Source organism: Eubalaena glacialis, chromosome 11 (assembly GCF_028564815.1).
Source record: "Eubalaena glacialis isolate mEubGla1 chromosome 11, mEubGla1.1.hap2.+ XY, whole genome shotgun sequence".
In the NCBI taxonomy this organism is placed as follows: domain Eukaryota; kingdom Metazoa; phylum Chordata; class Mammalia; order Artiodactyla; family Balaenidae; genus Eubalaena; species Eubalaena glacialis.
The window spans coordinates 38,441,438-38,454,758 of NC_083726.1; the positions used below are offsets into that span (position 1 = coordinate 38,441,438).

The window sequence follows — 13,321 nt, forward strand, 5'->3', positions numbered from 1 at the left end:
GCTGGGATGACTTGATGGCTAGTGACTGGTAGATGATTTATTTTTATCAGAAAAAGCAAAAAGCACTGATATATAGTGTTTGTTAATTTCTGTGGTGTAAATACTCCCACTGTGGCTGTTTTCAAACTTCCAAAATGTTGTCACTAAATGCAGAGTTGGGAAAAGATGCACAGTAGTGAACCATTATATAGTATTTCTACTATCAAATACCATTGAAGTAAACAACCCTATGGGCATGAGTAATAGTATAATATAGTAAGATAATTAGGAAGTGATATATTTTGAGCGTTTACTATCTTTTAAAAACATTTTATTTAATTATAAGCTTACATAATTTAAGCTTTAACAATAACTGTGCTTAACTACCAGCTCACAAGATTTCTGAAAATGATCCTCTCTCACAAGATAGTATGGACCAGCTTTAGCATATGATTTTCAGGTGGTGACTCAAATATCTGGAGGCTGAAAGATCTACTTGTGAGATAACTTCTTTGCTCTTGTGTCTAGCACCTGGGCTGGAGTGACTGAAGGACAGACAGGTTTAACTGGGACTTTATATCTGAGAACCTCCATATGACCTCTGTGGCACAGTGGTCTCAGAGTAGCGAGTTTTTGTGTGGTGGCCCTGGGACCTAAGAACAAGTACTCCAGTGAACTAGTTGGAAACTGCATTGCCTCTTAGGACCTAGACTCAAAAGTCACAAATTGTCACCATCACCATACAACACAGGTTGATCAAAACAGTCACAGGCCCAACCAGATTCAAGAGGAGAGAACATAGGCTATGTTTTGCCAGGCAACTACTTAATGATTGAGTCATACATGGTCATCAAAACAAATAAGATGACGCTTATTAGTGAAGCAGGGCGACCCATTGGAATTTGGTGGATAAGGTAAATCAGATTCATCTGAAACTTTCTAAATTTCCTTTTTCTAATTCTTGGTGGTACCTTTTTATTTTCATAGTAGTGCCAACATTTCCAAATAAGACACCTGGTAAGGCTCTGAATTCATCATACATTGTAATTCAATGACCTCTCCTAGATCAGACTCTTTATCTTTTTTCTGTTATGTCTTGGGACCTCAATAAGAGGCTGTTATGAGCAGCCATAGCAACTATTGAGTTCTCTGAGCCTTGACCTGAAATTTAAAACCTTATGCTTCTCATTTTCTTTCTTTAAACTCCTCAGTGCAGCTCAAAGCATCCAGCTCACTTCATTGTCCTTATATTCTTCCTGCCCTTCAAAATGGTCTTTTGTACATATGACTCAGTCCATCAAAGCCTTACTTTCAGAGACACCCCATTTCAGGATAACTCAGGTGGTCATGTCAGTAGCTATCCATGAACCATGGAAGACAATGCCCCTTTTTTGATGTTAATCTAATTATTACTTTGTCAAATCTGTCTGGGTCAGATATCCCATATTCCCATTTGTCTGAAGAGTTGTTACTTATAGCCATAGCTGTTAAAAACTACTGTTTTAATCAGGGTTCATTTATTCATTCAACCAAAAATTTTTGAGCATCTACTTTGCCAATCTTCTAGGCACTGAGAGATACAGCAATGGACAAAATAGGAAAAAAGTAAATAAAAACACTTCATTTCCTCATGGGCCTTACATTATTTTGGGGGAGACAGACTTAAACAAGATAAGTGTATAAAGTAAATAGTGGATTAGATATAGACAAATGCCAAGGGGGAAAAACAAACTGGAAAGGAGATATTTCGTGCAGAGGGTGACTGGGGAAAGCCTTGTTGAAAGGTGAGATTTGACGAAAACCACGAAAGAGACAGTGGAATGAGATGGTCATGCATATGTCTGAAAGAGAATGTTTTAGGCAGAAAAAAACAGCAAGCACAAAGGCCCTGATGTAATAGCATGGATGTCTGATAATGTTAAAAAACAAAACAAAACAAAGCTACAAGGAAACCAAATCAGCTAGACTGGAGTGAGCAAGAAGAATAGGAGATGAGTTCAGAGAATTGAGATCCCTTTGGTACTTTTAAGGACTTTGGCTTTTACTTGAGCCAGATGAGAAGACCTTGAGGATTTGAGCAGAGGTATGAATGACCTGGCTTCCCTTTTAACTTAAATAGTGTTTTGAGAATAACCTGATGGAAGGATGAAAGCAGGAGGACCAGTTAAGAAGCTACTATAATAATTTGTGGGAGATAATGGGTATTGGGCCCAGGTGGCAAGTGGATGTAGTGGCAAGTGGTTGGATTCTGGAAGTTGTAGGAACATGGAAAAGATTGATTTTAAAGACTGAACTATAAACTTTAAGATGGGTAAGAAGAAAGTGAAGGCAAGAGTATGGTGAGAAGTAGTAATAAGTTCCTACGATAAAGAGATTGAAGGTGCAAGTATTTTTAGAGTTTGAGCATTCAAATAACTGAACTAAACTAATGATTTGTGAGTTGTATAATAAACACTGAAATTAGTCGCATTTATTGATAACAGTAGAGTCTATCGTGAAACCATAATTGTGAGTTACTGAAATAGGGGGGAAATTGAGACCATTGGAGTACACGAAGTCTAGAAATTTAGATGCCAATATGCTGGAGAAATCGTTTAAATGAGTTATAAAAATCACCAAGAATTACAACTGGGGTAACACTGGAAAAATGACAATAATCTAGTTGCTAAGACATTCAAGGAACAATGACCAGGGTATGGCAGATGACTATTACAATGAAAGGTAGCAGTCAGTATGACCTGATGTACTGTCATAGCATTCTTAGTTGCATATAACAGAATTCACTCTCTAGCTAGTTTAAGTAGACAATGATTTTTAACAGAAATTAAGAAATTCTTACCCAAAACAGTCTGTAGCCTAACCTTTCAGGAAAAAATTTTAGAACTTCACTGCAAAGCTGGTAAACAGATTTTTTTCTCCTTTTCTGTGCAAAATCATGATTCCACCTCCCACTGAGCAAACTAGATACCTTCACCAACTTATTTATATGGCTTATAACTTATTTTTACCACTCATTTCTTGCATGTGTGTAATTAATAGAACCTCTGTGGCACCGAACACTGAGAATTGTAGTTTTTTGCACTCTATGTTGAGAAGGTGGGATTAACATTGTGAGAAATTTACCAAATGTAAAGAGTGTGATCGAAAGATTTAGATAATCTCCAATAACAGATGTCCTTTATAGCTTCAATATAAATACTCATATTGTGTTTCTTGCCTAGAGGGTACAGATTATATCTTATACAATTTTGTATCCTACCTACTCCCATGCAATATTAGAAGCTCAAATAGTTATTAAATTACTATATAGATGAAGACATCTCTAATTTACAGTTAGAGAAACCAGTTTTCTTGTATTATGTCTTGTTTCTTTGTAAGTATATCATCTACCTAAAACATACATACACACACACATATATATATATATTAACCATGTTAATTAGCTTAAGCTTTTAGGAAATAATGCCAATTAACCATGGCTGCAGATTTAGCTTTGATATAGGCCAGAATGTACACTGGAAAATTTACCTAATTTATCATTTTTTTCTATTCATTCAATAAATATTTTTACATATGCGTAGATGCCAGGAACTGAGCCAATACTCAAATACAGAGAAGATCAAGACAGACATGGTGCCTATCCTCATGGAACTTATATTTCAATGAGGAAATAGAATGAAATTTAGTAAAACTATTTTTAAGAAATTACACACATTATATGAAGAAATGAAGCAAGAGAATGAAATAGAGATTATGAAGACTTGGAAGAGAGAGACCTACAAATGCTTTACCTAGAGTAGTGGGCAAATGCTTTATTGAGAGGGTGATATTTAAACTGAGACTTAAAGGTGAGAAAGAGCTGACCAACTAAGAAGCCAAAGGACAGTATTTCAGGCAGAGGGTACAGCACGTGCAAAGGCTTGGAAGACTGAGGAACTGAAAGTAGGCTGGCGTGGTAAGAGCAGAGTTTGCCAGAGAAAGACTAACAGCAGATAAAGTTGGAGAAATAGGCAAATCTCTATAACCTATGTGAAACAGCTTGGATTTAACCAATGCACACATGTATCTATAGAATTCAAGAGAGTAGAATACCATGAATATAATCAGAGATTGGTAAATAAAAGAAAAGCTCTTTGAAAATATTAATTGTATCATCTTCATATTGAAGAACTTTTAATATTATTTTGATGCTTACATATGACTCCGGCTGACTGATCTATATACTGTTAGGATCTCAGATATGTGTGGGGTTTTTTGTGTTAATAACAGGCAAAATTTTCTGACACACTGAACCATAATTAGTGACAGTGAATATAGCAAAATTAACTTATTAAGAACTAAGAAATGTGATACTAATATGTGACACTGAAATTAACAGTAACATTGTTTAAAACAAAATTTTTCATTACAGTATAAGCTTTAGGAAAAATCTTGAAAGAAAATAGTTTTTCTTTACTTCTTTCCACCTCAGTATCTTATATCTGCTTTTTCCTTTATTGTTTCAGTAACTCCTGCTTATTTTGCCTAGACATCATTTGTTAGCCTGTGCTTTTCACTAGCCTTCTGAAAATCTCTCCTCCTTACTAGTCATATATTATTCTTCACTAGTAAAATTTTAATAACTGATAACAGTTTTTTATTTTCTTTTCATATATCTTTGCTTTTAGTTGCAGAACTGACTTATAAAATAAAATGAAGGTGAAACTCCAATTCACAGAACATTTAAAAGCAAAATTTATCTGGGAAAAGTTAGAGCATAGAGTCTGGAACCAGAATGAAACATTATTCACTGGACTTTCCCCTAGTCTCTATCATGGCACCAGACACTGACTGGTGAATGTAGGTTCCAGAGTAGACAGTTTAAAAATTATGTCCTTTAACCTCTTTTCTCAAAATGACTATTGCTGGTCTCAGTTACTATATTCCAGTTGGCTGCATATATTTTTCTGTTATGTAATCTAAGAATTTAATTGTGAATAAAATCATTAATGTTACCACTATAATTACTATAACAACATATGATTATCACTATAATCACATTTAAAGCAACATGATAATTATACTCATTTCCTTCAATTTAAAAATTTAAATGATCAGATATAAGTGAAATTAATTTTGACTTTCAATTCTATTCTCTAACAAAATCATCATGCTTTGTTCAATGTTCTTCAGTCATTATCCTATTGGATTGTATTATGGTGTGTTCTAGCTCTCCTCAATTTAAATTGAAATTATTAAATCTTCTAAAAGAATGCATATAATTCACATTATATTTTAAATTCAGTAAATTGTTATGTGATAGAAATGCAATTTACTTTTAATATATTTTATGAACCCTGGTTTATGAACTCAGGTTTGTGCTTCATTGATGCTATCTGTAGTATAATCTGAGGTTATCATTAGATACTATATAAATCTGAAATCTACTAAAATGGAAATCATCTGTATGTATTAGTGACTTGTATCCATAAGATAATTACATTTTCTGTTAAACCCAATAGCTGTTACTGGAGCATTTGGAGTGCCTTGTGTCACGACATGAAAGGTCACTAAGAATGACGGTGGTGAAGCGACAAGCCCAGTCCCCCTCGGGAGTGTCCAGCGAAGTTGAGGTTCTCAAGGCGCTGAAATCTTTATTTGAGCACCACAAGGCCTTGGATGAAAAGGTATAGTATTGTGAAAGGATTGTTATAATTTTATATGTCAACTATACTTCAATAAAGCTGAAATTAAAAAAAAAGACTACTGGAAGAAAAGGTATAGTATTGACAAAAGATTTCAAGTTTAACTGTGCTTTTGTCATCAGCATCAAGTTCATTGTCTTCATCCATGACTCTTACTGACTGCTGAAGTCAGTCAGTTCAGAGGAACACGTTTGAACTACAGGAAAAATCACTAAAAAAAAAAAAACGCACCCTGACTATTGCATGTATATTGGTAATATTCATAACCATTTTCTTTTTTTTAATACATCTGAATCTATGGTTTATCAAAACTTCTATTATGGCACATTAGAGTCCTAGTCCAGATGGCCATTTGAAATTCAGTATTGTCATTTAACCTTTCTGTTTCTCCCTCTCTCTCTCTCAGTCTCTCCCCACCCCACAGTCTCTATCCTCCCTACCGCCTCTGACGTGCGTGGCTATAGATGCCAACATAGGAGACTATTAACTGATAATAAAACATATCTTGAAGTGTAAATTGGAAATACTTTAACCTTTAGAGATTCATATTAGAAGCATACAATTTTATTTTGGGGGTTTCTAATATCTTAGTTCTGAACACACATTTTTAAGAGTTTCTGCGGGTAACAGCATAAGGTATTAGCAGAAAAATCTGCTTTAGGTCTTTTTTAAAGTAACTATAAGTTTCTCTTAGCTGTTACTCAAATAAGCTCTATGGACATTAATAAGCCAATATGATGATAATATTCTTTGGATATTAGTAAGGCTTATGACATCATTTCAATTCTGTAAAATTTCAAAGAATGAATTTTTTAAAATTAATAAGGCTTTAAGATTTTGTACAGTGGGAATTGGGGCACTTCATTGTAAAGTATCTGACAAGTTCTGAGCATTAAAATCCAAACTAGGGATTATTACTCAGTTATATATAGGTTTTGAGCATACAGACACTTTTGCTCTATTTAATATTTATATACATATATATTTTTATCATCAGTCTTTCAGATGTTCTTAGAGCAGGGGATTTATGTGGAGTGTGTACATAGCATATCTATAATTCTGTCTTCTAGATTATTGAGAAGAAATTGTATCTCATTTTTAATTTTAGTATGAGAGGCAACTAGTTTATGAATAATTTTGAGTAAAACAGAAATGGATATTATATAAAAATCCCTGATGAATATAATATCAACTAATATAAAATATCAAATAATAATTTAATATATTTAATGTTTACTTTCATATTATATTTCATTTATTATTACAAAACTGCATTATTAAGAATTTGCAAGACTTTACATTTATAGAATATCTATTATGTGTCAGACTCCTTGGCATATATTTAGCACACAAAGATAAATAAGACATTTTCTTTACAAATGAGGAGTTCATAGTGCTGGAGTTCACATGTCAATAAGAGGGAGTGGTAAGAAGAGATATATACGATGTGATATGGAGTCACAGGAAAAGTTGTGACTAATTTTTCCTGAAGAAGTGATGAGAAAGTCAAGAATGTCTTCACAGAGGGGGTTACATTTGGTCTGGGTATTAGAATGTGTAAGGATTTTTTAAGCAGAGAAGTAAACATACTCTAAGCAATATGATCAATATGTGAACTAACCCAGAGCTTTGAAAAGAGCATGGCCTGTTCAGAGAAAATTTAACAGTTTTGAATTACTTGAATGAGGGACTTGAGAATGAGTGATTTGAGATGTTCCCTAGATGTGCTCCCACATCACTTAGGTGAGGGATGCTTTTATGAAAAAATGAATAGAAGGCAATAAACAGCATTTAGGACAAATAACCTAATGGGTGTTTAAGAAGAAAATGGTTGTAGTACAATTTAGGATCTAAAAGTAATTTAGTATATAGATGTTCAGGGAACTTAGCATAACTAAATGAAGTATTTCATACTGTGACCCTAGGAATTGTAATAGGGTTTAGTAACTCACCAAATGTTCCCTGGGCATTGGTGAGTTCAGGGCAAAAGAACTGATTATCAACTAAGTAATACCTAACAGCCTGAAGGAAAAATATTATGAGCTTGGGCTTTGGAGTTAGACAGACCCGGACAAGTACCTTAATTTCTCTTAGTCTGTTTTCTCTTCTTTTGAATGAAGAGAATAATAATACCTACCGAATAGCATTATCTGACATGCAAAGCTCCTAGCCAGTACTTAGCATATGGCAAATGCTCAGTAAATGTTAATGAATGTTATTGTTAATGATAAATTTCAGCATTTGACAAAAATTTCAAACTAAATGAAGAGATTGGTATCACTGTTGATTCACATGCTTATTTAAATTAACATTTCATTTAGTTATTAAGGGGTTAATATGTGCCTAAGCACCTTCATAAACAATTCCCCTAAGAATAGCTCACAGCTTCTTGTGTAGATTAGGAGAGGTAAGGAGACAGACATATGAACAAGTAATTACAATATTCTATTTTAAGTGCTATGGATATTATGTTAAAACATATATGGAACATCAGAAGAAGATGCAATTAATCATATCGAGGACAAGAAACTACCAACTTTACCACAGAAGGTTTAGAACACAGGAAGAGATAAATAAAATACAAAAGATTGAGCATAGCTGTGGACAGTTACAATGACTGGCAGTCTTCATTATTGATGTCCTTATTTACATATCCACTGAGTTGTAGGGTAGAATTTACACAATTATCTAAGACCAGCAGTGATTTTGACATAAGTCTCCAACATGTTTACCAATTCTGTGGGCTGGAGGAAATGAGAAGTATACATGTGTTTTTCAATCACTCAGATATCACTGAGTATTTTTTAAAAAGATATACTGGGTATGCATGGGAAATGTAACCAAAACACATGTTACATACACTCCACATATATTCCTGTGATCTAATATCACAGTGCCAAAACTGGATTTGAATGTCTGGTCTAAGATTCCCTCACGATGCTTTCTGTTGCAGGATTGATAATTCCAAAATAAACCCCTGCCATACCTTAATTTAAATTTGAAATGTGTGCTCTTCCACCCAAGTCCCTCTTTATCCTGCAGCATACTCGTCATTCTTAGGGACTTATTTTAATCCTCAGGGATAACATTTCTCTTGAAACATCTTTTTTTGGGGGAAATTTTTTTCTCTTTAATTATTTTTTCATACCACTATGAAGAAAATAAATGTAACAGATGAAATTAAAAATCAAAAATTCTAGATGTACATAAATATATTTGGGAGGTTATACTATAGCTCTATAAATAAGCAATCAATATATCTTAAAGACTATGTGGACAATAGATTAATTGAATGTAATTAAATAGCAAAAAACTAGAAAAAGTAAAGTATATAGCCAAGACCATCAACTGTGTACTTATATTTAGGAAAAAATTAAAACTATAGTTTTTTCATGTCTAGATAACTTCAAAAGAACACCAAATTCAACAAGAAAAATGATATTATGGCATTCTGCTGGTGCTGTGCTCAGAGCAGTGCAAAAATCTACAAGCCTTGTCAGAAATACTATTTTTTCTTACCAGTGGAGTTCCAGTTATGTAGACAAGATAAAATGTTAGATTTCTTTATACTCTAGAAAGGTTACTCCTTTGGATCCTCCCTTTGTTTTTCCTTTACCAAGTTTAGCAGAGATTAGTGCAAGATGAAGCAAATATGTTTCATTCATTTGAGTCTTACCCAAGAAATAAATACAAAGAGAATACTTCATTCTCATATAAATGTGAATAAAGCATTCATATCATAAATGTATTAATATTTGTAACATCAAATTTTACATTTATAACATGAATTCAAAATATATTCAGCAATTGTTTTTATTTTCTTGTGAAGAGAGTTTTAGGTTCATTACTTTGTGTATAATATAATTTCAAGTTGCAAATGCTCTTATAAATTTATTGAGGGGTGATTTTTCATATTGTTTGAAAAGCTTGATAATTTTTACTACTCGAAGGCTCAATATAATAAGAATATACATGCTTAACTTGTGGTAAATTTGAAACAGTTTGGAACAGTTTCTGTGATTTTCAGTTTAACAAAGAAAGGAAGACATTTAACCCGCAGTGTAGCCTGGTTTCAGCTGCTCCTTATGTGGCTTGCATGACTCTTTTAGGAACATCCCAATGCATCAGTATGTCTTTAAATATAGTGCCTTAACCTCTTTACTGCAGTCTAAATGTGATCTGATTATGTTGCATATGTTGAGATTAATTTATATTTAGACTGTTTCATATTGCTGTTCTCATCAACTAGGATTCTTAGATTTTTATCAGAATACCCATATTTTATAGCTGCTATTTTAGGAAGTGGACATAAAACTTTACAATCATCCCTATTAAATAACAAGGACATCTACTAAGATATTTGTTGATATCTGCATTCCACATATCAGCAATCCTCCTCATTTTCATGCCTTTGGGATGTTTACTTTGTTTGCATCTATCCAAGCACTCATGAAAAAAGTATTCCCCAAGTCAAATCATTAAAGATTTCCTTCTAAGAAGCTCTTGTTCAGTTATGAATCAACATTAGTTTTATGCATTTTTATGAACAATTGGATATTTGTCCAACAGCACTGGTACCTGGCAGCCCATCTGGCGTACTTAAATATCATGAAGGATCTTCTATGATTATTTTTGATATCAAATGTCCATTTATGTATGTATTACTAATTTTCAGAGAATTTGAACATAACTAAGTATAATTAATATTAAAATTCCAGTCATACATTAATTCTTTCTTATTCAAGATGTATTTCAGGAGTTAAGTGCACCCAGTCACCTGAATATATTTCAGTTATCATTATACATTACTAAAATAATTGAGATTTTTAAAAATTTCTAATTAGATTCTAGATTCATAGGATATCATTTGTTTTTTGTTTGTTTGCTAACTAGAAAATAATTTTGTAACTTCAACTTTAAAATTACTATGTATCTAGGTTTTTAGATATTTTGTGTATTTAACTTATATTCCCAGTTAAATCTTACTAAAAGAAGATAAAGACCATTAATTAAAATATACCATTAATAAATTACTAAAATGAATGTTCATTTAAATAATTTATTTCTATAATTAAAATGCACACTGTTATATTCCCATGGAAAATCAATGTTAATTCATAAATAATCTAAAACTCACCATGAATTCCATATTGAATTGAAGCTATAAATTTTGTTGATTTTTTTTAAAGAAAATTAAACTGCTGTAGTCATTTATTTTAGTTTAGCCAAATTTCTTTCTCTGAACTTTTCTACTTTTGACAAATATAATATGGAACATATCTATAGATCTGAACATATAGTAACTAAAACAATTTTAGAAGTTCTAAGAAAGCAAGGATCAAAGAAACACTTCTCTGAGTTTCATTTGTGTGTGAAACATTTGGAAATCATTACTTTCAAACTAAATGTGCAGTCTTTGGTTCTATAAAATATAATGGTTTAACCTTTGGTATCTGAAAAGTATTTAGGAATTCCGAAGTAGATATATACTTTCCAATCCCTCAATAACAATTTAGACCTCTAACTAATTCAAAATTAATTTCATGAGCAATGGACACCATTTTTCAGGTTCTAAGAATCCTTTGCTTGTAGACAAATTATTTTGTACTAAATGTCAAAGGAAAACATAGTTATTATTTTAAAGAAGTAGAAAGTTTTTTGCCTATATCTTATGCTTAATCAGTGACTGTTTTTCAGATGAATTCATAATAAACTTTTGAACTTTGCCTCCACTTACTATGAATCAGAATTCAGAACAAGAGGGGTTGATCTTCAACCCCATTGTAAACTCTGTCACGAAACACTAGAAGGACTTGCTTACAAGAAAACCCCTTAATACAGTCATACTATGAGGTGACAATGTAGTCATAGTATTCCTGAGCACTTAAGGCTATATATACTTTAATACTTTTTCAAATGTGACTGTCTCTGATAATGTTAATGGATTCAGCACAGTTTAATATGTATGGGATATACATGACTGCACATATTTTGGTTTTTCTTCTAGGTAAGGGAGCGACTGAGGGTTTCTTTAGAAAGAGTCTCTGCACTGGAAGAAGAACTAGCTGCTGCTAATCAGGAGGTAACATACCAAACTTTCTCCTCTTTTGAGGTGCAATATCGCTAACCTTATACCCCTTGTGTTTCACATCACTTTTATTAAAACTGTCACAAAAAATAAATTACATCTGGTATATGCCACTGAACAAGGCCTGTTAAAACTAGTTGCCAGAATCATGCTTTCTGATTTCTGGTGATTCAGATCTGTCACTAAGAGATGAAAGGAGAATTATCATGAGCTAGTGATATGAGAGCTAGTGAGGTGGGGATTTAGAAGGACTGCAGTCAGAATGCCGGGCCTTTTGAGAAGTAAAACACAGCTCCAAAACTGGAAAACATGTCAAATATCTGTTAAATTTAGAAAATGTTACAAATGAAGCATTGTGCCCACGTTTAGTGGCATCATTGAATCCACTCTTTTGCTCTCATTCATGACTCTAAGAAAGTATTTTATAATCATCCATGGGATTTAAAGAGTTGTTTTTTCCTTAGAAGATTTTACTTCTTTGGTTATTTGTCTACAAATGAACTTGGGTCATTAGATAAGATATAGATAGGTGAATAGGTGATAGATAAATAGATCTCAAATTAAATGTATATAGGGCACTAAAATAGCCCCATCTTTCTCTGTCTCTCTGTCTCTCTGCCTCTGTCTCTCTCTCCCTCTCTCAGATAATTTACAAGGCTACCTTTTTTCAGAAGTTTATTCCAGGAATGCAAATGGGGGTATTATTATTACTAAAACTCTTTAGTAATAACTTCCTACATTTAAATAATTAAGGAAGTGGGAGGCCAGTGTCATTAATTATAAGTCTTACCAAGAGATTCTTAACGAAGTAATATTTACATTTACATTTCACACATAAACAAATACACATTTTCAACCATGCTAAAAATCTTGTCTGGTACAAACTCCCTAGTTTTTTAAAATAAGCTAGGCCAATTAAATGAGCTTCTATAGGCTTTTGTTTGTCCTAGGTTCAACAATTTAAACTTCAGAAATGAATTTCCCATTCTCACAGATGGTTTTGGAGTTATCACCCTTTAACACTTTTCTTTATATCATCTCTCCCATGGAGACTTCATCCATTTCTCATCCATCCAAGGCTTCAATGATGACTCTGGTGAAAAAGAAACCAAATCTATAGCTTCAAAGTCCATGCTCTTTTCTGAGCTCCACAAAAGATTGTAAACATTGGTTTGGCATCTCCACAGGACTTTGCTTTGCTCATGTTTGTATAAATTGTTCTCTGACACACGTGTTCAGCAGGGGTTAATCAAGGATTAAAAACCAGCTTAGGGTTTGATAATGAAGACATGCACTAAAGGGTCTGTAACCACTTATAGGGACTGATTTTTCTAGTTTACACAAACGCGCCATATGTGCTGATGGGCCTGGATCTCCACTTAGTTTTTCCTTGTGTCCCCTTAGATTCTCTACGGTACATTAATGCAGTGAAATAATCAGTCTTCTTAAAAACAATATGAGATAACTATATGTTCTCTTCTGAAAAGATCCAAAATGTTCTACTGTACAAAAAAGGAAGAAGTTGCAGAGAATGCTCCCAATTTTGCACAATTACAAGTAATAATAACAC

The 13,321-nt window shown here is 33.0% G+C and overlaps 1 protein-coding gene across 4 annotated transcripts in view; it reads left to right on the forward strand.

Moving 5' to 3' along the window:
- Positions 1 to 13,321, forward strand: part of PPFIA2 (PTPRF interacting protein alpha 2) — a 470,166-nt gene that overhangs the window by 292,307 nt on the left and 164,538 nt on the right. For 3 of the 4 annotated variants that reach the window (XM_061205834.1, XM_061205833.1, XM_061205835.1), the window contains 2 exons: positions 5,481 to 5,645; positions 11,671 to 11,745. In XM_061205834.1, the coding sequence (XP_061061817.1) occupies positions 5,481 to 5,645; positions 11,671 to 11,745 (240 nt within the window). The remainder of the gene's footprint in view (positions 1 to 5,480; positions 5,646 to 11,670; positions 11,746 to 13,321) is intronic. The other variant, XM_061205836.1, reaches the window with a different exon arrangement.